The 26,031-nt window shown below is 39.5% G+C and overlaps 1 protein-coding gene across 3 annotated transcripts; it reads left to right on the forward strand.

The window, feature by feature from the left end:
- The first annotated feature begins 4,035 nt into the window (after nt 1-4,035).
- LOC135464117 (serine/arginine repetitive matrix protein 5-like) lies at nt 4,036-18,017 on the forward strand. 3 transcript variants are annotated; one of them, XM_064741608.1, is made up of 12 exons: nt 4,036-4,160; nt 6,556-6,810; nt 7,616-7,723; nt 8,134-8,799; nt 10,185-10,247; nt 10,560-10,713; nt 10,826-10,842; nt 12,740-12,933; nt 14,035-14,076; nt 15,104-15,279; nt 17,188-17,410; nt 17,707-18,017. In XM_064741608.1, exons 1-12 carry the CDS (start codon nt 4,111-4,113, stop codon nt 17,817-17,819), a joined length of 2,061 nt encoding a protein of 686 aa, XP_064597678.1. In that variant the 5' UTR covers nt 4,036-4,110; the 3' UTR covers nt 17,820-18,017. The 3 variants fall into 3 exon arrangements, with proteins under 3 accessions (XP_064597678.1, XP_064597677.1, XP_064597679.1); XM_064741607.1 differs by lacking the exon at nt 10,826-10,842 and adding an exon at nt 10,992-11,008; XM_064741609.1 differs by lacking the exon at nt 10,826-10,842 and adding an exon at nt 11,272-11,288.
- Nucleotides 18,018-26,031: the final 8,014 nt, after the last annotated feature.

Genomic DNA, 26,031 nt, shown 5'->3' on the forward strand with positions numbered 1-26,031 from the left:
CCTAAAATTTCACACATGACAGAGATGAACATTTTGCCGGATTCTGAGAGATGTATTAATTTTTAAAAAGTGTTTTCCACTGGTTTTCCCCTAGTTTCCTCCCACCATAATGATCAGATTGTTGTTTAATGCATTACTAAAGAACTTCACACTTATGCAATGGCAGTCTGACAATTTTAAGGCGAATAAGTATAATGTAATCACTTCATTCATTTCTTTGCATCATGTATGTGTTTTCTATCTTCTATATATATACTGGTACTACAGGTTTATTTATGCACGTATTGAAATTGTCATTTTCGTGTTAAATACATGTACATTTACACATATACACATGTATTGTGTTCATATACATTTAACTGACTTCAAACGCTACTGGGTTTGACAGCAACTTGCAGATGGTCATGGGTTTCCCTGGCTCTGCTCAGTTTGCTCCCACCATAATGCCGGCCACCATTGTGTAAGTGAAATATTCTTCAGTAGGGCGTAAAACACCAATCAAATAAATAAATAAATAAATAAATAAACAAATAAATAAATAAATCAAAAGCTACTGAACATGCTGGTATATGCAAATTACATAATTATACACATGGTCTTATAAGGAATGCATTCTATGCTCGTCTTTTCAGTTGAAAATATTGTAATCCTTTTAATTCATGCACATATAGCGTAGGTGTTGACAAATACACGCACAATATAATGCTGGAACAACAGAAGGTATACATGTAGGTATACAGTATAATCCAATTACTTATCTCCAGTTATATGGATATTCATACCTGTATACCAACAGCTGTATACACATAGCTATGTTTCGTAATGCAGCATATTAATTACATTATATTATATACACAATGCAGCAGTGTATTACATGTGTATGTATATCATATACATTTGTATGGAATTATTATTGCATAACAGTTCCACATGAAACGCTGTCTGCAAGTAATAGCTTGCATACTGTAACGTAATTCTTTTAAAAATTCGAACACTCTATAAATTCAGACACTTGAGAATATCCTCCCCCTACTGTACAGGTATTTCAATGCCGGAGAGGGGTTGGCTGCATCATTGTACCTATGGGATGTGCTATACTTATAACATGTAAATGTAGGCCGATAGGGGCCTCCCGGGCCTTGCAAGGGGTTTAGTGTCCAGCTGATGCTGGCTTCCTCTTCAGCCATACGTGGGAAGGTCTTGCAGCAACCTCCAGATGATCATGGGTTTACTCGAACCCCTCCCACCATAATAATGATGGCTACCACCGTAAATGTGAAATATTCTTTAGCAAGCATAAAACTAATAAAATCATATTAAAGCATATTAATTACATTATATTATATACACAATGCAGCAGTGTATTACATGTGTATGTATATCATATACATTTGTATGGAATTATTATTGCATAACAGTTCCACATGAAACGCTGTCTGCAAGTAATAGCTTGCATACTGTAACGTAATTCTTTTAAAAATTCGAACACTCTATAAATTCAGACACTTGAGAATATCCTCCCCCTACTGTACAGGTATTTCAATGCCGGAGAGGGGTTGGCTGCATCATTGTACCTATGGGATGTGCTATACTTATAACATGTAAATGTAGGCCGATAGGGGCCTCCCGGGCCTTGCAAGGGGTTTAGTGTCCAGCTGATGCTGGCTTCCTCTTCAGCCATACGTGGGAAGGTCTTGCAGCAACCTCCAGATGATCATGGGTTTACTCGAACCCCTCCCACCATAATAATGATGGCTACCACCGTAAATGTGAAATATTCTTTAGCAAGCATAAAACTAATAAAATCTAATCAAATAAATAAATACATAAATATACCATGTATAAAGAGCTTTGAGGCCTGTGCACTCATAAAAAGACACATAAACAGGTACTATGAAATGAAAAGTATTCTTTAAAAGAACCTGAAGAAAAAAATAGAAAAAATTTTCTTTTTTAAGGCATATTTTATAATTCTTGGTAACCGTTTTATTTTATACTTACTTTAAGGTTGTAAATATTCCGAAATCAAATCGATGAACATACGCGTACCAGGAACATGTGACCAGTTTAGCTCCCCCACATCGGGTTCTCCCCTTAACAAAGATGTTTTAACAGCTACCAATATTGATGTCACCACAGGAGGCTACTTAATTTCTGGACTGATGGCCAGTGTTTTGGTAGTTTTATATGTTAGGCTACATCATATATTATGTATAAAGAAAAGAAAAAAAAATCAAGTGTCTCATGTATTACACAATTGCTTATAAACTGAACGGGTGAGTAATAAATTTCTAGATAAAACACTTCAACAGAAAAAGAATAAAAGGCATGTCTCTGCCTTAGTTAATATGCCCCCGTCATACCCCGAACTGGTAACTACAGGCTATGTAATTTTCTGAGCTAGCAAACTGTCATCACTCAAGTGTCATCCTCCCATTTTAAAATTGCCCGCAAGCTTCCACAAACAAGTAGAATAAAGCATATATGTGGTATGTTGCCTCAAAAAGCTTAACCGAGGATATACGCTACACTGAGCATTGTAACAAAACAAAAGTTGTGGGGAATACATACTTCCAATTATCCACTCAGGAGTATCTAATCTAATTTGTGGTAGGGAAATTAGTAGGTTGAAAAAAAAATTATCCGGTTGAAAAAAAAAAAATCTGGCTGAAATAAAAAAAAAAATAAAAACCATTATTAAGCACAGGAACTAAGGTCAATTAAAGCTGTGTCAAAATTTTAATGTGTACAATCAGCTTAATTAATTATTTTTAATCATCTTAAACTAACAACAGATTCTTTGATATAGTTGCAAACATCTTACTGGACAGCTTCACTGTTTGAGAAGAATGTCCATACATGTACACAATTAAAGCAATACATATATATGTTTTATAGCGTCATGATAGGCCTATATATCTATGAAAAAACATTTCCACATATATACACAAAGCAGTACATGTATCCTTTATACAGTCATGATAGGCCTGTACACACACGCTATATTCCAAAATATTTGCTGTTCTGAATTTTACACACACACACACATACAAGAAAAAAAAAAAAAAATGATACTGACCATTCATTAATTGCTACAAAGATATAACTGCAGTTCATCTCATGGAAACAGCACAAAAGTAAACTACATATAGCCATATAAACAGGGTTTTTTTGCAGGTATAAGTAATAAGTAATAATTTTGAATATATGCATGTAGTCCAGATCAAATATTATAAATCTATAGGCCCCTATACACAGTTAGGCCAAGCTGCCATATACACATGTAGGCCTATCCAGCTTAACAAAGACTAGGTTGTCATTCGACATTTTATGGATCAATTTTAGCAAGCTTGCTGTATTCAAATGGTTGCAGCCAGATATCGTAGTAGGTATATACAAGATATGCTGGAAATGCATTCATTGATGCATCTGCACCAAATGTATGGCTCAGCAATCAACATGTACTGCAGCAAATGTCCAGCTAACTTCATCTTCAAAACTGACGCTTGCATTTCAAATCTGGCTTCAAAATAAACAGTGGTTAGCAATTATAGGTGGTAATACTGCCGAGACGCATACATACCTATGTGGCACGCCGGTACATTCACACACAGAGAGTTTACAACGTCCACAATGAGACTCGTCAGCTTTCCTCTCTCGCCATGCGACAGCTGGGTATTCTGGTGGCTTTGTTTTGATGTTATGACCCTATTGACCCCGCAATTCCTACCAATTGGAGGACCGGTACGATTCGACCACCTTGGTGAATTGGTCCATGTAGTGGAGAGTAAATGTATGGTCCTGTGACGAGAACCAGAATGTAGCATTTCATAAAAATGTAATAAAACTGTAACACAAAAGAGTAGCGCTTTCTGTAAAGTGATTTATTGAAGAGGCAGAGGATGTAAAGTGCTGGAAATAAACGCCACACTGTGCTCTCCACGATCAGATAGTGTGATCCCCGCTGTTCCATTTGATAAATGTAACACACAATTTCATTGGTTGATCTCTGTGGTTATAGCTCTTTTGAGCAGAGTGATTCTGAGGAAAAGCAGGTTCAGTTTTGTTATGAAAAATTGAAGGTGTATTACGTAAGCACAGCTCATCAGGATGCCCCCGCCTTCACATGGACGCCGATTACCTCAGCGAAAAGAGAAAAGGTGCTTTAATAATGTGTTAGTCGTGTGAAACACTCGTGCGTCGGTAAACTCGTGTGCCTTGAAACAACAACAACATAATACCAATCTTGGGCTCGGAATGTTTTGATCAAGATATTAATCATGTTTAACAAAACTAGAGCGGACAGTAGATACAGATTTGGCAACTTTGAGCATGCATTTGTATGGTTACTATATTCAAATGCCCATGTCTAGACTTAGATATAAGATCGCGAGATGCTTGGCCTCTTATACAGTTATAGTTGTGGAATGTAGCTCTGAAATCGACTAACACGAAGTGTTGAGAGAGTTACGGCGAATAACTGCTTCTTATGTGTCGGATCGATGGTAAGCCACATTTATGGCATCTTCACACGCGCATTAAATCGTCTTAAGTGTAAACTGATGTCAACCAAGTGGTCCCCAAAATCAACTAACCAGTTCAGAGGCTCTCCGAACCAAACATGACTAAGGACAACCACATAAATTCACAAAATAAATACATTTTCAGACACTACACTCATTGTTGCCGTAACACGCCTGTCACCATTTTGATTACTTGCGAGAACAAACGAGGTTGAAGGGATCATCGCCATCTGACGACAGGGGGCGTGAACCAGCCAAATGGACGACTAGACTTGCCTAGTGTTACTATAATGATTGCCATTATTATTGTCATTGCCAAGTATTATCTCCCTGGAACGATCTTATTTTTTTCTGCACTCACATCAGTCTGGGCTTAAAATCTGTACACCTTAGAAACTTTATAGTTAGGCTGTAGTTCTGTTATTTTACATTTCAACAGAATTTATAGACACTGGCCCAGCCATTGAAATTTTTACATACCCCATCACGGAAGGTTCAAGCTGTTTTCCCCACTGCCTGCAAATATAACAATTGTGTCGCCACTATTTTGGGTGGTATTCCAGCTTGATTGACTCATCTGTAAACACGGATGTAGGACAGCTCTCTTGAAACAGAGATACACCAAAACACTGACGCTGTCCATAGCTTTCCATGTAATCTCCATCGTCATTCTAAAAAATCCTGGCATACATTAGCTCGGGTTTTCTAAGCGTGCTCTGGTTGTGAGTTGTAGCCAAACCTAATGTCAGAGAACAGGCCACTAAACATGAACAACCACAACTGTGAAAACATACATGTACATTGGTGTGGAGGCTGCTACACTTCTACTCCATAGAAGTTGAATGACAGTGTTCCAATAGTGAGCATACTGATAAATGCATTGGGTAGTAAATGCATGGTCAATATCCCTTTACGGCAAAATCGTGTTAAGTTTTCTTTTGCTTGGTGGGTTTTTTTTTTTTGGATGGTTTCAGCGATGGATTTAATGTGTAATGTATAGTATTTAACTCCAAATTGCCACAGCCTAATTTTAGGATTTAACAGAATTGCAAATATAGAGTTTCAGAGGCTCTCAGTCTAATTTGAGTGCGGCTTTGATTCAGAAAGTGTGTAGGGTAATTAGTCAGTGTTATTGATTTATTCCGATTTCCTCTTCCCTAAGCCAAGCGTCCGCTTCGGGAGCGGTAAATCCAGGGTCAGTCCTGGATCGAGTCACACCTAAGACTTTAAAAAAGGAAGTTGTAACTTCCTCGCTTGGCGTTCAGCATAAGGTGGCTTACTTGCCTTCGGTAAAGCATCTCAGTGAAGCTGCACTCCGTCCTGCAATAAGGAGGCACATTACATGCACTCTAAGGATTCGTTCGTTGTCGTATGACTGAAAAATTGTTAAGTACGACCTTAAACCCCAAGCACTCAGTCACTCACTCCTTCCATAAACCTGGCTGCTGTTGTACATGTGTAAAAATAATTTAATACAGTGTTAAACGTTAATTAAATAAAATAAAAATATTAAAATAGTCCAAGTATTGTATAAAGTCTCTTACATCAGCACATTCTTACACTGTGAATTTTGACAAGAGAAACTGTGGACAGCATCTTGTGCATTATACCTCTTTCTTTCTTTAACATCAACTTCAAGAAAGCTGTCTACGGTCTTACAAGTAGATGTATGCGTACAAATAAAAAAATGTAAGTCCACATATATCACAATGCATTGTAAATATACCTGTAGTAAGAATCAACTTTGTTTGCAATACATTATTGAAATAAGACATCAGTTACGTTCATATAATTTAAGTAGCATACAATAATGTTTTTGCGGAGGGTAGTGCGTTTCCTCCAGGCTGTACACGGTTTCCTGCTACCACAGTGCAGTCCGCTGTTGTATAAGTGAAATATTCTTGAGTGCGGCATAAAACGCCAGTCAGATAAATAAATAAACAATAATTGTTTATATGGTAACAGCAGTCTTGTGGGGAAAATTTTCAAAAGATTGACGTTTAGATGTTTTGATGTTTTGATGTTGTTTCAGATCTCTCTCCAGATCCAGAAGTAGTTCAAGGTCACAATCTGGCTACAGGAAAAAGCTAGAACCAAAGCATAAGTATTCTCAGTCGAGAGGACACTACAGAAGTAGGTCAAGGTCACGATCCAGATCTAGGACACCAAAGAAACATCTACCACCAAAGGACAGGAAACCCGAGAAGTACTTGAAACATGGCAGACGGTCGAGAACTCCAGTGAAACACCGGCCTGTGAACCATGGGAAAGGAGTGCCACTGACAAGGTATTTGGGGAAGGGCTGTAGAGATCATTTAAGGAAATGACATTTAGGAAGCAAGGCATTTGCCAGAAATGTGAAAGAGAGTATCCAAACACCCTTTTGTGAGGCAATTTTGTATTAGCAGGGTGTCCAGATTTCGATTTCTCCTGTCTCTCCCTATCATCTTCCCAGGAAGTAGGGTGAAAACAAATTTAGAATGTCACAAACATTTTTGTCTGACGTGACTTGTGACCTTGATGAATCAGTTTTCAGTCAGGAATTCTTATGAGGCCAAGGGATGGGCCATGTTAGAGCAACATAATATAAAGAGAAGCATAATGTTGCGTAACGTCTACCCCCATGCAGATGTGGTTTATAGGCAAAACAGGGTTCGGGTGACATAAGTGGAAAGAGGCGTGTCCTTGGGTTACAGGAATAACTCGTGTAAAACTGATAACATGGTGGCACTTTGATTTGGTCAATGTGTGTTACTTTGCTTACATTGATCTGTGATATCTCGGTTGGGCAACATCACAGAAATAAAAATGTATGCTTTTTAAATTTCCTGTGAGGTTCTTTATTGATGCATATACATTTGATCCTTTGTTGCCTTTTAAGTACGACTTTCAGCCCCAAGCGTTCATTATTTCTTTTCTGTAAAACTCGGGCAAAAACAAAGAGTTTTTATTGGACTATTTAGTTCATCTGCAATAAAACAGGTTTGAAAATCAGAAGTCCAGATGTGGTTGTAGAAACATGAAATGTCTAGGGCATATAGATTCTTCGTTGTAATGTCGCCTGATCTAGGTGAGTCATTTTTATGTTTCAGGGGCAATGACCTTCCACGACGGAAGGAGCCTTATCGTTCCTGTACACGGTCATATTCCAGATCTCCATCACGCTCACCATCTACGAAGTATGGGAAAAACAGGAAAAGGTAAAACAAGAAAATGCAATGTCTTTTTGAGTTATGTGAAATCTCAAGGTTTTGTACCCTTTTTCATGCTTTTTCAGGTTACTTCAAGACACTGCCCTCTTTTTTTGTGCTGCGTTGTCTGGGTTCTATGAAGTTCTAGGGCTCTTTACCTGTTTAGTACTATTTGGGTTAATGTACATGTATTTAAGAGAATATCATGTTCATGCATTTTTTAAAAACCACACCTAACAGGAAATTATGTGAAGAGGTAAGTTGCCACTCCTAAATCCAAACACATTTTTTCCCCCCGTGCTGAAAATAAGAAATTCAGAACCCCGCCTTCCCACACACCCCACCTTTCTAATCACAGAACTAGTGGTTTGAGTGATCTGTAAAACAGCTTGACAAGTTACTTTCACTTTCATTTTCAGACACGACTTTTCCCCGAGTGATGACAGTCGTTCGCGTAGTCGTTCTCCTGGCAGAGGTCCCATGGTCCATTACAACAAGGAGACTGATTCGTACACAACAACTAGTCGCTACTCTGATCATCACTCCCTGCATCACAGAGGGTCCGGGAAACCTGGGAGCTACACAGATACGGACATGCGTGGTCATAGATACGGGGTGACAAACACAGCTGACAGCTCCTACAGCTGCCCGCCCGCAGAGGCTAAAAAACTGTTGACTGACCGTTTTAAGGATGATAGTATTCCTCCAGTGGAAATCGAAGAGAACATTACCATTGGTATTCACAGGAAGCTGAGTTCTCGGGCTCACGTTTCAAATATTATTATTAGGGAGTTTAACTCCATGACGGACTTCAAAATGCTGCGCCGCAGCAACGAAGGAAGGCGTCCAATGTTTGACCGCGAGGAAGTGAAGAAATTCCGTTGGGATGATAAGCTGGAAGACGAAGTGTTTCCCGTGGAAGAGAGGCGTGTGATCACAATGTCGAGCTCATCCAAGGTCGGAAGTGACCCAATTTTCACAAGGACAGGCTCGTCGCCTCCCCGAGATATGGATTATCGGCAGCCTCGAGGAAGAGGGTGGAGGGATTTTGACCGACATGTGGGTGGGGAAGAAGATTACAATAGGTAAGGCTTCCGAGATGTAAGGCTTCTGTTATACAACAGTGGCCAGCATTGTGGTGGGAGGAAACAAGTTAGAGCCTGTGGGAAGCCTATGACCAGACCTTCCCATGTACGACAGGAGAGGAAGCCAGCATGAGCTGGACTTGAACTCACAGGGACTGTATTGGTAGGAGGCTCCTGTGTCGTTGTGTAAAACTAGCCCCCTGGCAAAATTAAGTTTGAATTCTAAGGACAGTAATCTTTTAATACGAAACTTTGGAATTGAGATATTGAAGTTTGTGTTGACGTCCCTATGTAACTTGGTGTTGCTTTACAGCATGGTTGGGCAAATGAATGCAGTTAGATATGGACAGCTATATACAGTAAATAATATTACTGTGCAATAATTAATATTTTGGGGAACCTCCATGGCCGATGTGGTTAGTGCCAGCGCAGTGGAATGACCGAGGAGCCTCTCGCCAATGTGGTCGCTATGAGTTTAGTCCTCTCTGGCAGTAGTTTGGAAGGTCTGACAGAAACCTGCGGATGATCGTTCCCAGCAGTATAGGTTTACCAGCTTGAAAGCTCCTACTTCCAAAATGGCTAAAGCCTAGCAAATTCGTGATTTTACCTATTTGTAGTTCATTCCTCACCTTCTTTGCACAAAATGGATCTCTTGTAGGGTCGGACCTACATGCCCTATCATTGAAACATTTTTTGATGGTGGCAACCCAACCCTGTCAAAAAGAATAAGGTTGGTCGGTGGGGAAATTTTTTTATTATTCCTTCTTTAAATGGAAGAACAGCAACCTGCGGATGGTCGTGGGTTCCCCTGGGGCGCTGCCCGGTATACTCCCACCATAATGTTGGCCGCCGTCGTATAAGTGCAATATTCTTGAGTACGGTGTAAAACACCAATCAAATAAATAAATGAAAGAGACAGAAATATTAAATTAAAATTGACAGAAATAAATTAAGAAAAGAAATTCCATCAGAAACTTCAGAGTATTTTTGAGAGTTGGTCAGTTTGCCCCAAAGGAACATATGTTAAATAATGGAATAAAACTTTTTTTCAAGGAGTGAAATTTTTCTGAATGACATTAAAGTGAATGCCTTATATTTATTTATTTATTTAATTGGTGTTTTACGCCGCACTCAAGAATATTTCACTTATATGACGGCAGCCAGCATTTTGGTGGGAGGAAATTGGGCAGAGCGTGGGGAAAACCCACGACCATCTGCATGTTGCTGTCAGACCTTCCTACTTACGGCCGGAGACGAAGCCAGCGTGAGCTGGATGGATGCCTTATAAATTTGTGGAATTACAGATATTTCTCCTTTATGCATTCTAAATAATGAATTTTATTGTTTTGCATCACTTTTATGTTGATTTCATTTTGATTGGCCAGGAGGAGCGGGGATGACTATGATCGCAGAGAATTCGACAAGCCTCGAGTCCAGCCAGAGGTCAGGTAAGGTCACAGCCTCACTTTGGTGTATCAGTATGCCAGTGAGTGGGGGGTTTCTGCCTTTGTTAGCAAAGATGGGTAAAGGGTGTGACAGTCAGGCATCTCAGTGAAGCAGCACTTGATAAAAGAGCGCTGGAAATCCATCCTACAACAAAGAGGCACATTACATGCACTCTAAGGATTTCTTTGTCGTCATATGACTGAAAAATTGTATAGTGTGACATTAAACCCCAAGCACTCACTCACTCACTCACTCATAATTGACATAAGATGTGGTCAAGCAGTGAGATGTCTAATCTGCCGTTGTTCCTGCAGGCTTGACCCTCGACCTGACCCTCGCTATGAACATGTATACAGACAGCATGAGTACGAAGAGAAGGCACAGCAAATGGACGATCTCAAGTTAGAGAAGATACAGAGAAATCCCAACGACCTGCGGCACAACCTGCTGAAGAAACATGATCGGCAGGTAGAGGAACCAGATAGGTAGGTGAGAGAGGGTGAGAGCGGAAACATGATCGGCAGGTAGAGGAATCAGATAGGTAGGTGTGAGAGGGTGAGAGCAGAAACATGATCGGCAGGTAGAGGAATCAGATAGGTAGGTGTGAGAGGGTGAGACCAGAAACATGATCAGCAGGTAGAGGACTCAGATAGGTAGGTGTGAGAGGGTGAGACCAGAAACATGATCAGCAGGTAGAGGACTGATAGGTAGGTGTGAGAGGGTGGGAGCAGAAACATGATCGGCAGGTAGAGGAATCAGATAGGTAGGTGTGAGAGGGTGAGAGCAGAAACATGATCAGCAGGTAGAGGACTCAGATAGGTAGGTGTGAGAGGGTGGGAGCGAAAAGATGATCGGCAGGTAGAGGACTCAGATAGGTAGGTATGAGAGGGTGAGAGCAGAAACATGATCGGCAGGTAGAGGAATCAGATAGGTAGGTGTGAGAGGGTGAGAGCAGAAACATGATCGGCAGGTAGAGGACTCAGATAGGTAGGTGTGAGAGGGTGAGAGCAGAAACATGATCGGCAGGTAGAGGACTCAGATAGGTAGGTGTGAGAGGGTGAGACCAGAAACATGATCGGCAGGTAGAGGACTCAGATAGGTAGGTGTGAGAGGGTGGGAGCAGAAACATGATCAGCAGGTAGAGGACTCAGATAGGTAGGTGTGAGAGGGTGAGAGCATAAACATGATCAGCAGGTAGACTCGGTTAGGTAGGTGTGAGAGGGTGGGAGCAGAAACATGATCAGCAGGTAGAGGACTCAGATAGGTAGGTGTGAGAGGGTGAGACCAGAAACATGATCGGCAGGTAGAGGAATCAGATAGGTAGGTGTGAGAGGGTGGGAGCAGAAACATGATCAGCAGGTAGAGGACTCAGATAGGTAGGTGTGAGAGGGTGAGAGCATAAACATGATCAGCAGGTAGACTCGGTTAGGTAGGTGTGAGAGGGTGGGAGCAGAAACATGATCGGCAGGTAGAGGACAGATAGGTAGGTGTGAGAGGGTGAGAGCAGAAACATGATCAGCAGGTAGAGGACTCAGATAGGTAGGTGTGAGAGGGTGAGACCAGAAACATGATCAGCAGGTAGAGGACTGATAGGTAGGTGTGAAAGGGTGGGAGCAGAAACATGATCGGCAGGTAGAGGAATCAGATAGGTAGGTGTGAGAGGGTGAGAGAGGAAACATGATCAGCAGGTAGAGGACAGATAGGTAGGTGTGAGAGGGTGAGAGCAGAAACATGATCAGCAGGTAGAGGACTCAGATAGGTAGGTGTGAGAGGGTGAGACCAGAAACATGATCAGCAGGTAGAGGACTGATAGGTAGGTGTGAGAGGGTGGGAGCAGAAACATGATCGGCAGGTAGAGGACAGATAGGTAGGTGTGAGAGGGTGAGAGCAGAAACATGATCAGCAGGTAGAGGACTGATAGGTAGGTGTGAGAGGGTGGGACCAGAAACATGATCGACAGGTAGAGGACTCAGATAGGTAAGTGTGAGAGGGTGAGACCAGAAACATGATCAGCAGGTAGAGGAATCAGATAGGTAGGTGTGAGAGGATGAGACCAGAAACATGATCAGCAGGTAGAGGACTGATAGGTAGGTGTGAGAGGGTGGGAGCAGAAACATGATCGGCAGGTAGAAGAATCAGATAGGTAGGTGTGAGACACCTTTTTATATATAGTGACAGATTTTGTTGTCAAAACTGCGTGTAAATTTTTGTACAGTGTGTGCACATGATTATAAGAAACTTAAGTTCAATTTATCAGGCAATATTCCTCATAATTTGGGCTTTTTGAAGGGTGTCAAAATGTTCTTATATTTGACCCTGAATTTGTTCTTGGTATTCGGTTGTTTTTTGTTGTTTTTTGAAAAAGGAACAAATGCTCCAATAAAACTTGTAAAGTGTTGCAAATCTGTGATTATTTTTTCTTAATCTTTTGTTTTTGTCTGGCTGTATCTTCTGCCAAATGCCTTATTCTCATTAAAATTCTTTCCCCTCTCAGTGCTAAATACCCAGTGAAGAGCCGCAGAGGACTTAAAGAAGACCGAAGTCAACAGTTATCTCGTTCACCAGTTAGGTTTAGTATGTCTCCTGGAAAAGGCCGTAGTCTTTCACGATCAAGGTCACGTTCCAGATCAAGAGGTCATTCCCATGGTAACAGCCGTTCACCAGAAAGAGGGCGTGATAAGTATAGAGGTAGGTTACTTGTAAATTTATTATAAAATTTCTTCTTGGTGAGATTGTAAGATATTGTAGAATACTAAGTTTTCAGTGGGGTCCTCCATGGCCAAGGGGGATAGCATACCAGCACGTGCAATGACCCATGAGCCTGCCACCAGTGTGATCAGTGTGGGTTCACGTCCAGCTCATCCTGTCCTCCTCTCTGGCGACACGTAGGAAAGTCTGCCCGCAACCTGCAGATGGTCGTTGACTTTCCCCTGACCTCTGCCCGGCTTTTTCCCACCATAATGCTGACCGCCATCATAGAAATGAAATATTCTTCTGTGAGTTCGGCATAAAACACCGAATCAAACGAATAGATAAATAAGTTTCATTGTCCTCCCACCGTGACGCTGGTTGCAGGAGTGAAATCATTTTGAGTACAGCCCAAACACACAAGTCAAATAAATGAATAAGTAAAGTTGTGTGTTAGTCACCGCCTGGTTTTGTAATACATGTATCTTAAACAGTTATTGTAATTGTACATGTATGCGGAACTGCACGATTGTTTTATGAATTAATGGGTCGCCTCGACTGCGGCATCAAAGGCAAAGAAAACACTAAAATGAAGTATGCATCAAATGAAAGACCATTAAAAACTGTCCAGAAAAATAGTTTGTTTACAGTTTGTTTAACCTAATAAAATGCATTTTATTCCATGGCTTGCCGTTTCTGACCACAATGGTACCAGTGACGTCACATAAGGTTTCTGCTACTTATTGCACATTGGACATGTCTGCTACATATCATCATTCGAAATACATATTTGTATTGGGCCATGAATGCCTTTGCTAATTTGACCTTGAAGTGAATAATTTCATCCAAAAAGTAAAGATGTGACATCATGGATATCTTGTGCATTACAACAGACCAAGGTAGATTCTGATTGTTCTAATAAAAAAAAATTGCAGTCTTTGTCCTTAAAGGGATGCAGAATTGATGCTGATGGGCTTACAGTGAAGACAGGGTTTCCTGTGTGAAACCATGCAGTGATTTCTGGTTCTATTTAGCGCTGTTCAGACAGATCTTGTATTATATGTATATTGTGTTCATTGCTGATTTCTGCGTGTCTAACAGGTCGCAGTGCAGACAGGTCACGGATCAATCTTTCCCACTCAGGTAGGCTCACTGTTTTTTCTGTGATTTAGTTGTTTGAACATGTGCTTCTAAGAACGGGTTCAATGCTGTCTCCAGTCACACCTACATGTGTATGAGTTAAGACACAAAAATTTTGTAGTCGATCCCTAAAGGAAAAGACAACACTAGACTTAATGTATGTATGCATATATAAAGTATACCACATAAAGTGTGAAAGACTTTATTTTTGTGATGTTAATGGAGGTATTGCAGCTTACAAAGTAAGCAAAATTGCTATGTTATCAGTTTTAACCAACCAGGCATGGCCTATTTCTATACTGGGTCGAGTCACACCTAAGACTTTAAAAGAGGAAGTTGTAACTTCCTCGCTTGGCGTTCAGCATGAAGGGGATATTGCAACGACTGGTTGACCCGTTTCAGTACAATGAGCCAGGCGAGGCGTCGTACTTGCTTTTGGTAAGGCGTCTCAGTGAAGCAGCACTAGATAAAAGAGCGGTTGAAATCCGTCCTGCAACAAGGAGGCACATTACATGCCCTCTAGGAATCCTTCGTTGTCATATGACTGAAAAATTGTTAAGTGCGACGTTAAACCCCAAGCCCTCACTCACTCACCCTATTTCTATAAACCAGTTTCACTAGTCATATGACGACGAAGGAATTTTTTGAGTGCATGTAATGTGCCTCCTTGTTGCAGGACAGATTTCCACCATTCTTTTATCTAGTGCTGCTTCACTAAGACACCTTACTGAAGGCAAGTAAGTCGCCCCACTCGAGCCATTATACTGATACGGGTCAACCAGTCGTTGCACTGAGAGTGAAATGAATATCAGTAAATGTCTGCCAGCTCATGGGAGATAACCCAGTGGCATTATGGCCTGACGTTTTGAGCGTCCCCATGGCGGTCCATATTGATCTCATTGTCCTATGGCAATTAATGTTACATTTATTATATTAGCAAAATGTTCAGTACCAAGATGGTTGCTACTCAGATTACTTATTTAAGTACAGTGGACACCAGAAAGATTAAGGCTTATGTTGTTTAATTCAGGTGATAGGTATAAGAGTGACAAGTCCTACCCCAGACATCGTGATGACATGACCTGGAAAGAGCGTGTTGACCTTGCCAACAAAGGTCACTCACATTTGATGCATTCCCCAAGAGGGAGGGGCCAAGGGTTTAGAGGGCGTGGCTTTGTTAGGGGGTTTGGACGTGGCAACTTCAGGGTAAGTATGTTATCATTGTTGTCTGGAAAAGGTTTTTTTCTTCTCATTTCTGATGTGAAAGATTAGAATTTATTTATTTATTTGTTTTATTGGTGTTTTATTGGTGTTTTATGCCGTGCTCAAGACTATTTCACTGATACAACGGCAGCCAGAATTATGGTGGGAGAAAGCTGGGCAGAGCCCGGTGAAAACCCACGACCATCTGCAGGTTGCTGACACACCTTCCCTAATATGAATGGAGAGGATCCGGCATGACTGGACTTGAACTCATATCGACCGCATTAGTGTATGGACTTCTGGGTCATTGCGCTGTGCTGGCGTGCTTTCCCCTTCCGGCCCCAATTAGAATTAAAAGAAACAGGCCTCAGGATCACAAAGTGATCTTAAGAGTTACGTTAACATTTTAATTATTAAATTTGGTATGTTCCTTTCTGTTCAAATTTATTATACAATAACTTATCCAGAATTTATGTAGTCTAGCAATATTTTGACCTTGTTACATCGGAAATAACAGTTTGAAAGTGATTTTGAAATTTTGACTAAGATCCCTTTGTGACCCTTGGGCCAGACATTTCAGTGAAAAATAAAATCAAATAAAATAAAATATGAAATTTCTATCAGGAAGCCAAATTTAAACTTTATATTAGGGCCTTTTTTGGAGGGAAGGTCAGGTTACAGCCAGGGAGCATTTGTTTGATGATGGCATAATACAACATTTCAAACTTGACCGAAAGAAAATTGTGTATGCAAGTACTAATTTAATGTATGAAGGAATAGCAGGAACATCAGTTGGATATTTACACACAAGTCAGGTCACATAGTTTATGTCAGAGAAAGATCTCTTTTTTTCGTCAAAGAAAGAAATAGCTTGTTGCACTTGGACATTACACACGTGTGGACAAGGTGTTTTGTTGTCAGTCGAGCTAATGAGGACGCATGTTGAAATCCTTCACTCACTTGTTCCACTACAGCTTGCAGACAGGAGGTTTGTCAGGTGTCTGCTGAAGGGTGGTGGTTTTCTCTGGGTATTTAGAAACCGGCCTGTCAAGATATTCTGTATTTTCACTTGAACTTAAAAAAAAGGCATTTTTAGAGACATATAAGGATAATAAAATAACTAAGTTGCCTCTTTCCGGTGTCTGCTGAAGGGTGGTGATTTTCTCTGGGTATTTAGAAACTGGCCTGTCAGGATATTCTGTATTTTCACTTGAACTTAAAAAAAAGGCATTTTTAGAGACATATAAGGATAATAAAATAACTAAGTTGCCTCTTTCCGGTGTCTGCTGAAGGGTGGTGGTTTTCTCTGGGTATTTAGAAACTGGCCTGTCAGGATATTCTGTATTTTCACTTGAACTTAAAAAAAAGGCATTTTTAGAGACATATAAGGATAATAAAATAACTAAGTTGCCTCTTTCCGGTGTCTGCTGAAGGGTGGTGGTTTTCTCTGGGTATTTAGAAACTGGCCTGTCAGGATATTCTGTATTTTCACTTGAACTTAAAAAAAAGGCATTTTTAGAGACATACATGTATAAGGATAATAATAAGTTGCCTCTTTCCAGTAAGATATTAACCACTTAGTAGCGGGAGCACTTAGGCAGCATGAACTCTCTCAAGATGGCACAATATACGTACACAAATTTAACGACTCGTCATCATCATGTCACAGAAATATTATGTGATAAAACCACATGTGTACATGTACCTACATTTTTCATTAAGATATCATTCTACATTTTAAACAGACTTAAAACAGCTTTCTAAGAACAACAGAACTCAAGAGTATGTCAAGGCAGAGTAGTCGTGAACAAAATACATGTACTGTGAGAGTTAGTTGAGAAATTCTTGAGGAGGGATTTTAACATCAGTGAAATAACCTAACAACTAACAGTTAATCATTTTTGTTGGCAGCCTGTTGGTGAACATGACAACCGTGATCGTGTGGATTACCAAGGCAGGGGTGGGTATCGGGGTGGCTTCAGTTTCCGTGGTCGTGGGAGAGCTGGGAGGATCTTCAGAGGAGGGTTCCGAGGGCGGGGGTTCCATGATCGAGGAGGATTCAGAGGTCGAGGGTTCCGGCCAGACTACAACAAGCCACACACGTACAAACCGGGATTCAAGTCTGGTGGCTTTTGTAAGTTCCACAAATAATAATCAAATAATAATAACTCTCAAATAATGTTGACTAAAAAAAAAAAAAAGCAATGACGTACAAAGCACAGTATAAATTCAAATATATGAGGCCACAAGTTTCAGCTGGTTTGATACTGAGGTCATCAGTGTCTAGGTAATATTGTGTATCTCCTTCTGCTTTCAAGAGAAGAAAAGAATTGGCCATTGAGATATAAAACTTTTTAAAAGGTTTTTTGATAAAAGTATTGCTCTTTAGACTGATTCCATGTACAGTTGTATTTGTGTTGTTCTTTGCAGCAAGCAGCTCCAACTCTCACGGCACCTGGAAACATGATATGTATGACAAACTGGAGAACTCTCGAGAGGACGACCAGAAACCATCCAGCACGACAGAGAACACTGACAAGTAGTGAGTCACTAAACGATGAGGGGATGGATCTAGGACAAGTGGAAGCTGGCTGAGATAACCAGGCCGAAGGAGATATCGTAGGCAAGGTGTGATGTGGAGGCGTCTGTGTAGGACTATGTTCAAGAAGTATATCAAGTTGGGATGATACAAGAATAGGTGCTCTCATGATTAAGTGGACATCAGGCGTTCTCATGATGAAGTAGAGATTGAGCGTTACGATAAAGTTACGTTGAACAAGATATGAGCCGCTGTCATAAAGAACAAGACGTGAGGCATTCTCATGATTAAGTGGACATCAGGCATTCTCATGATGAAGCAGACATTGAGTGTTACGATAAAGCATACATCAAACAAGATGTGAGGCACTGTCATAAAAAACAAGGCAAGAGGCCTTTTCATGACTAAGTGGACATAAGGCATTCTCATGAATAAGTGGACATCAGGTGTTCTCATGATGAAGCAGACATTGAGTGTTATGGTAAAGCATACGTCAAACAAGATATGAGGCACTGTCATAAAGAACAAGACGTGAGGCATTCTCATGATTAAGTGGACATCAGGCATTCTCATGATGAAGTAGAGATTAAAGCACTATTGTGCTGAAGCAGACCTGAAATGTTCTCAGGATGAAACATTCCATGAAAAAGTGATGGGATATTTCCTTGAGAAACCGTCATGGGCATGTTACACTGTGAAGCCGTCATGAGCATGATACACTGTGAAGCCGTCATGAGCATGACACACTATGAAGCAGAATATATCATTCTACATTGAGATGTTGATGTACTGTATTTCACCTGAACTTTTCCTTTTTGTTTTTGCCTAATTCTGAGTGAGTGCTTGGGGTTTAACGTCGTAGCCTAATTCTGATTGATTCATCTGCCTTACAAGGGGTACGTAAGTTTTTTTGTGAAGTTAATTAATTTTTCATCAGAAATTTTTGTACCAATCTTCAGATGAAATACTATATAGATGTGCATGTAACGAGGGGCTGTGTTAGCTTCAGAACTGTAGACCGATTACAATATTTGCAAAACGTTGTGCATGTATAAATTTATAAAAACTGCTACAAATGTGGAAAGAATGTTTTTGGTGAGTATGTGTTGAATATGTCAGATGAACACATTTATACTGTGGGGTTTACTGATGTATGTCGAAAATTGTTGTGTAAACATTTAATTACCGTACTGTTTGATGTGTTAAGTGGTGAAAAAACAAAACAAAAACAAACCCTGTAGTATTTAGAGATCATGATGATCTACTTGCCATGATGCGAGACATGATTGGAAGTATGTTCAAGTGTTGGTATGAGCGTAGGCCATTTGTATGGGCAAGTACAGCTGGTATGGGCAAGTACAATTTGTATGGGCAAGTACTGTTTGTATGGGCAAGTACAATTGGTAGGGGCAAGTACAATTTGTACAATTTGCATGGGCAAGTACAATTTGTATGGGCAAGTACAATTTGTACAATTTGTATGGGCAAGTACAATTTGTATGGGCAAGTGTCAGATTAGTACTGGCAAGGAAATCTATGTTCTATACCTTATCATTGTGTACCAAGTGAACATCACATTGTTCGTCCTGTTGAGACAGTATTAACCATTGTACATGTATCATACACTGTTAAGAGATCGTGAAACCATTTATATGCAACGTTAGCAGCTGTAATCTGTCCCATTACTAGGATTTAACAAACTTTTGATATTTCTGAAAATTGTACGATTTACAGTACACTAAATGACCCTGAATTTCGTCCATGACTAACGCACCCATTTATCCTGATTCAGGGAGTTCTATTGCATTCAGAAAGGTGTTTAGGTGTTTGTGTGGAAGATGGGATGATATTCTGCAGGAAAATTTCACCAAGTTTCAGCACAGAAAATGATATATTTTGACATTTATTTGCCCCTGAAAAATGCACTTTTGTGGGCAAAATTCATGGTCGTTTAAGGTATGTATTAGGTCTTGTCATTTTTATTCCGCTTAACTTTTTTCCATGATAAAAGTTTTAATTTAATGCAAGAAAAGAGAACTGGTAGCTGACCTCAGCACTTAAAGGGCTGCCGTACATAATCATATTATAACCATAATAACATCTATAGCCATATTACGGGTGATCTTACATAGATTCCATTGGAGATCTCCTGCCTCCCAATAGAATGACTCAATAAGCGCACTCTGTAGGGAAAAATCTGTGCGTCACACAAAGGGAAAAATCTGTGCGTCACACATAGGGAAACATCTGTGCGTCACACATAGGGAAACATCTGTGTGTCACAGATAGGGAAAAATCTATGTGTAACACATAGGGAAATATCTATGTGTCACACCTCGGGGGAAAAACCTGTGTGTCACACATAGGGAAAAATCTGTGTAGCACACAAAGGGAAAAATCTGTGCGTCACAGTGAAAAATTTACTTGAAAAAATGGTGATGGTTTATTCCACGATTCCTCCCAGCGAAATCTAACCACTTTTTGAATAAGTGAAATACATGTAGTTAGGAGTGGCACCCTTCAAACAATCAATCGGTTAGATTTGCGTAATGACAGATGATTTCAAGTCTGTGGTTTCCTTCTTCAAACTTTGGACGAAACTGATCTGATTATCCTTTACCATAGAGTTCAAGCCCATTCATTGCCATTCATGATGACTTCCTGAAACAAAAGAACACCTGTGTCAGTTTGATTTACACCTGTCTTGTATAAATACATGTATACCATGGTTATCTGTTTTTTGTTTTTAAAAGTCAGAATCAAGATCATCATGGTATTATATTGTCCTCCATAGTATTCAAATGTAGCCACCACATCTACACATGGACTTGATACCCCATTTGTGTCCATACTGTAACCCTGTGATACCTTAACTTGTACCAAAGGTAAAGCTATTACTAACAGAAGCTGAATTCGCCATTTCCCAATCTGCCTGACAGATGAAGGTGGCTATTACCTTGATTCAGGTGTGTAGCCCTTAATGGAACTAATTTGATGACTGTTTTACCTACAGTTTATCATTTTCCATGCAGAAAAACCTTAGTATTTACATCAGAAGTATCATTTTAAGGCCTTTACATACCCCTGAACCTGCATTTTTTCATACCAGTCCAAACCGTAGGTGAAAGGCGGCATTCTTGCAATTCATATTACTAATGAGAGATTTCTGACCTCCATGATCCAGGGGACACAGTTGCTTATTTTTGCCTATGTCACCTATATGTATGCTTTGACAGCATTTAGTGTCATACTGACATGTCTCTGGATGGAAGTTCAAATCCACCTGCTGTCAATTTGTATTTTTGCCATGCCTAATGAGTTTGTGTGCTCTGTAACACAGTGTGATGTCACGAGACATAGTTTTAGCTAACAGAAGCAGTTTATAGCTGCTGCTGTTCATTTTCTGTTGTCATCGCAACGAAAGTGATCCTATAAATGCGATTTTATAAAGATCGCATTGTATCAGCTCAGATTTGTTTTCATTGAAATTTGTTAGTAATAGTACGTATGATGAAGGTGCACCTGTAAATAATTAAGAACACAAACTACATGTACTGTGTACTTCCATCTGTAACAGCCTAAGGATCACGATTAGATATAAACCACTGAAAGGTGCATCTGATAAATGCCTGGATTTCTCTTGACAGTGTTTTTAAAAGATGTTTGGAACAGGAGCAATGGGTTGAAATGTTTGAATAGTAAGTTGCTAGATGAACCATATTTATGTTAGCAATGATGGTGCAGGACAAACTTTTTAAAATCAAGCATGACATTTCACAAATGGACGAACTGTTGTAATTCTTCAACCTTTTCACACATTTGCAAAGTGTTTATTGTGAAGTCATTATTCTTGGTAAACTGTTAACATTATACTTTTTGCGAAATCCTGAAATTGGCCATATTTCAATGGCTATAATATTTGTGTATATTGTGTATAAATATTTGTGTACAAAATCAAATTAGAAAAGTACATAAATTGCACAGAAAGTTGTGCTTTACTATGCCAAAAGGGTTGAGGAATCTGGGTATACTTTTTGTAAGGTATTAAGTGAATAAAGCTTTTAAATGCTTTGTATTATTGAAAATTGACCATGAAGCTTTTATTTTTCAAATGAAATCTAATGAGAGAGAAAAAAAAAAGTGTGAAAAAATAGGTGAAAGGTAGTCAGATGTAGTTTTCTCTGAGGGAAGTCCAGCGCTCTGCTGCTACGCGGATCGGTTTTGAGTTGTCTTTCCTTCCATTCCTTGATTGTGTTTCAACGTACATGTAATTGGAATAGATTTGTCTCTTTCCGGATGCCCAAGAGGCTGTGGCACTACTGTTCAGCATCTAAGATTTGTCAGATTGTAAGGTCAAGGAGGACATCATTCTGCTCCTTTTTGGTACGGAATGGGACTGGCGTAGCTGTGTTCGTCTGGTTTGCCATCAGTTGGCTGTGTTTGTCCAAGTCTTTACTTAATTATCACCAATCATTGTTTTCAAATGCAGATTATCTGTTGTCAAACTTTACTGCATGCTGTTGTTTGTGTAAGTGTTTTAATTTCATCATCTTTTTTTTTTTTGGAAATAAAATTAACAAATTATTTATCGAAGGTTTTTCTTTATTGAAGCATAACTACATATTCATGCATTACTTATACAATATGTAAATAATTACGTAACTTTGATAAAGCATATATATATATATATATATATATATATATATATATATATATCAGTACCTGTAGCACTTGCTAGTAATTGTTGAATTACACTCACTGATTAAAACCATATCCTGTCTAATACTGGATGGCATCTCCGCACACTCCGTCCAAATACAATTCAGCCGCTGTTACACTTTGAAGAATCGGTGACTTGCGGACTTGGAATAAAAAAGCAGAAAAAACAAAGACCTAAATTAAGCCGACTTTGTTTTAGGGCCTAAATTAGAACGGCTTGATTTAGTCCACGAATTTCGTCTCTGTAAATTCCTATGGCAATTGCAAGCTCAGATGCATATTACTTCCCATTGTGACAGGAGCAAGCCTTAAGTTGGTGAATGGAACACAGCCAGCTGCTTTTACTTTTCGGTCCGTCAAATCGTGCCTATTACAACCACAGCTTTGGTTTGATACGTCGTACAAGTGGGAACATTTTGAAAACAGTAGTACACACCTAGCTATCAACTCTTCCAAACTTTTGTGGGAGTCGGGTGTGAAATTCAGGTTGTGCAAACTTTGCAGTATATCAGATTGGCATGTATAGTTCTATCATTTTGAAGAGAAGCAGGATTTTTAAATTAATTTGCATGGCATGAACTTTATCCTGGAGTTGGTCAAGGTCTTCAGTAGTGCTGAACTGTACTACTTCAGGATGTGGTTTTAATAAGGTTGTTACAAATACCACCAGTACATGGAAAATGAACGTCATTTTTTTTTTTATAGCAGCCAGTTTAAATTTGGCTGAGCAAGATAAGTCATAAATTAAATTTATCACATTCAATTTTTTTTAAAGTAATTCTTATGTACAATATAATCCATACTAAAATAGAGGAAAATGATCTATGTCAGCCATTAGAACAATTTCATCAAGTCTCACTTGCATGGTCCAGCATATCACACTCCATTGTATAAAAGAACAACAAAAACAAACCAAGCATTTGGCAGCTTCTACATCAAGTGCATGTACAAACAACTACTAGTACCCTTCTACAAGACAGGTCACACCAATCTGAATTCAAATTTGTGGTTTTATGAGCAGAATAAATATTTTTTACAGTCATAAGGCATAAAAGCAAAATTGTCTTAATTTGTGTGAAATGTGGACTGTTCAGCACAAAAAAAAAAATAGCTGGGAGATATACATGACTGGTGCGTACTGAAAAAACAGGAAAGTCATAAAATATACATATATATATATATCAAGACAAAGTAAAAAGGTGGCATTTCAGCTGTATATTTATTCCATTTTCAGATTTTATTGTGTTGCCTCGGACGGAAAACATTAAACAAAATTGGTGTTGCCTTATTTGATTTATTTATTTGATTGGTGTTTTATGACGTAGTCAAGAATATTTCACTTATACGACGACGACCAGCATTATGGTGGGAGAAAACTGAGCAGAGCCTGGGAGAAACCCACGACCATCCGCAGGTTGCTGCAGACCTTCCCACGTATGACCGGAGAGGGTGCTGCCTTATGGTAAAACGATAATAGTTCATCAATGAGGAATGAAGAGACTGCACCAAGCTCTACTACATGTAAATGCAGTGAAAACTTTGTCAGGTTTACTGAGCAAAAATGTGTCTTACAAGAGATACTTTACCTTCAATAGGTTCAGATCTAATCGGTGTGTATAATAATAGGTATACCCTTTATACAAGATTATTTAATAAAACTCATTTAAAGTAGCTTAATTTGTATCAACTGGTTCATGTTTAATAATAGTAAAGTCATGAAACTTAATTTAAATAATTAAAATGAAATAAAATATGGATTTTCCCCTTACAAAATTTAAGTGTTAATCATAATGTGGAAAGCAATAAGTTTCTGATAATATTGTTGATTTATATTTAGACACTACTAGAAGTCCATTATCTAGAAGTATGCAACTTCTGACACGTTTCTTCATTTGTAGAAGCTCACGCCACCTGGTGGAGAAATATGCCAACCTCTTGGGTGGAAATTGTGAACTGAATCATGGGAAATCTAATTGTAAACGGCTGCTACATGAACTGGCCACGCCTTCAAACTGAAACTCCGTATTTAAAGAGTACGATTTTGCTGAACATTGTTGCTATGCAGTTAAGAACCCACTTACTATTTCTATATTTCTATGCAACTATAAAACTACTACCAAAGACGTTGTTCTTTTGCAAAACTTTCTGTTGGCACAATTTTTTACAGTTAAATTTTAAGACAACCACGTTTGAAACCAATCATGCATCAGCAGTTTCTCAAAAGCTTGAAAGAAGAAGCTCAATAGTGAGAAGGAAAAATACATGGCTACAGAGATACGTCACAATGTGTTAGAGATGGAAGAAAAATGTAAAGTGCTGTGGAGACTAGCTATAGGACAGCTGCATACTTTTAGGTGATGGACTTCTGATACTACATACACGTGTACAATTCCGTAAGTGGGAAGGTCTGCCAGCAACCTGTGGATGGCCGTGGCTTTCCTCTGGGCTCTGCCTGGTTACCTCCCAAAATAATGCTGACCGCCGTCGTATAAGTGAAATATTCTTGAATACGGCGTGAAATATTCTTGAGTATGGCATGGAAAACTAACGAAATAAATAAATAACATGTACCATTATTTAAGCCACTACATTATTGTTATGCCTGTGTTATGACACGCATTAAACATCCATACACATGTGATAAGTTGTAACCACGCAGGCCCCTGGGCCATACCCTATTTTCTTTATGCAGACAAACTTGTCATTTATATATCATAGACCTTCACAGAATATTCCATGGTTATATCTTAATACAATATTATAAGTAATTTTCTCAAGAAACAGAAAGCCCCTTAATGTATATACCTGTATATTCACCTGTCTCTCTGTAGAACGAGTACAACATGTAAAGATATGGTATTCGCACATCATCTAGTGACGTCCTCCAAATACCACTGGACAGCTCTGACGTAAGAAATGCACTCACAAAAACAAGCAATTCTGGTAAACATTATTATAATGCATTGTGTTATCAACCCATATATAATTGAATTACGCCTATATATATGTACTGATTCAATCATTTATCAGGCATGTAGGGTACTGTATGCATCCAGTCATGCTCTGGTGGCTGCCTCAAACAGTGTTTGGTCAAGACCCTAAAAATGCCAGGCCAACTCAGCAATGCCAGGTCAATTGTGAACAATGCCAGGTTGACTCCCAACAAAGCCAGGCTGACTCAACAATGCCAGGTAAATGGTGAACAATGCCAGGCTGACCCCCAACAATGCCAGGTTGATTCTCAATAATGCCAGGTTGACTCCCAACAATGCCAGGTTGGCTATCAACAAGGACAGGTTGGCTCCCAACAATGCAAGGTTAACTATCAACAATGCCAGGTTGGCTCCCAATAATACAAGGTTGACTCCCAATAATACCAGGTCAACTCTCAACAATGCCAGGTCAACTCCCGGCAATGCCAGGTCGACTCCCAACAAAGCCAAGCTGACTCAACAATGCCAGATCAATCAAGAACAATGCCAGGTCAATCATAAACA

This window comes from Liolophura sinensis, chromosome 3, assembly GCF_032854445.1.
Source record: "Liolophura sinensis isolate JHLJ2023 chromosome 3, CUHK_Ljap_v2, whole genome shotgun sequence".
In the NCBI taxonomy this organism is placed as follows: Eukaryota; Metazoa; Mollusca; class Polyplacophora; order Chitonida; family Chitonidae; genus Liolophura; species Liolophura sinensis.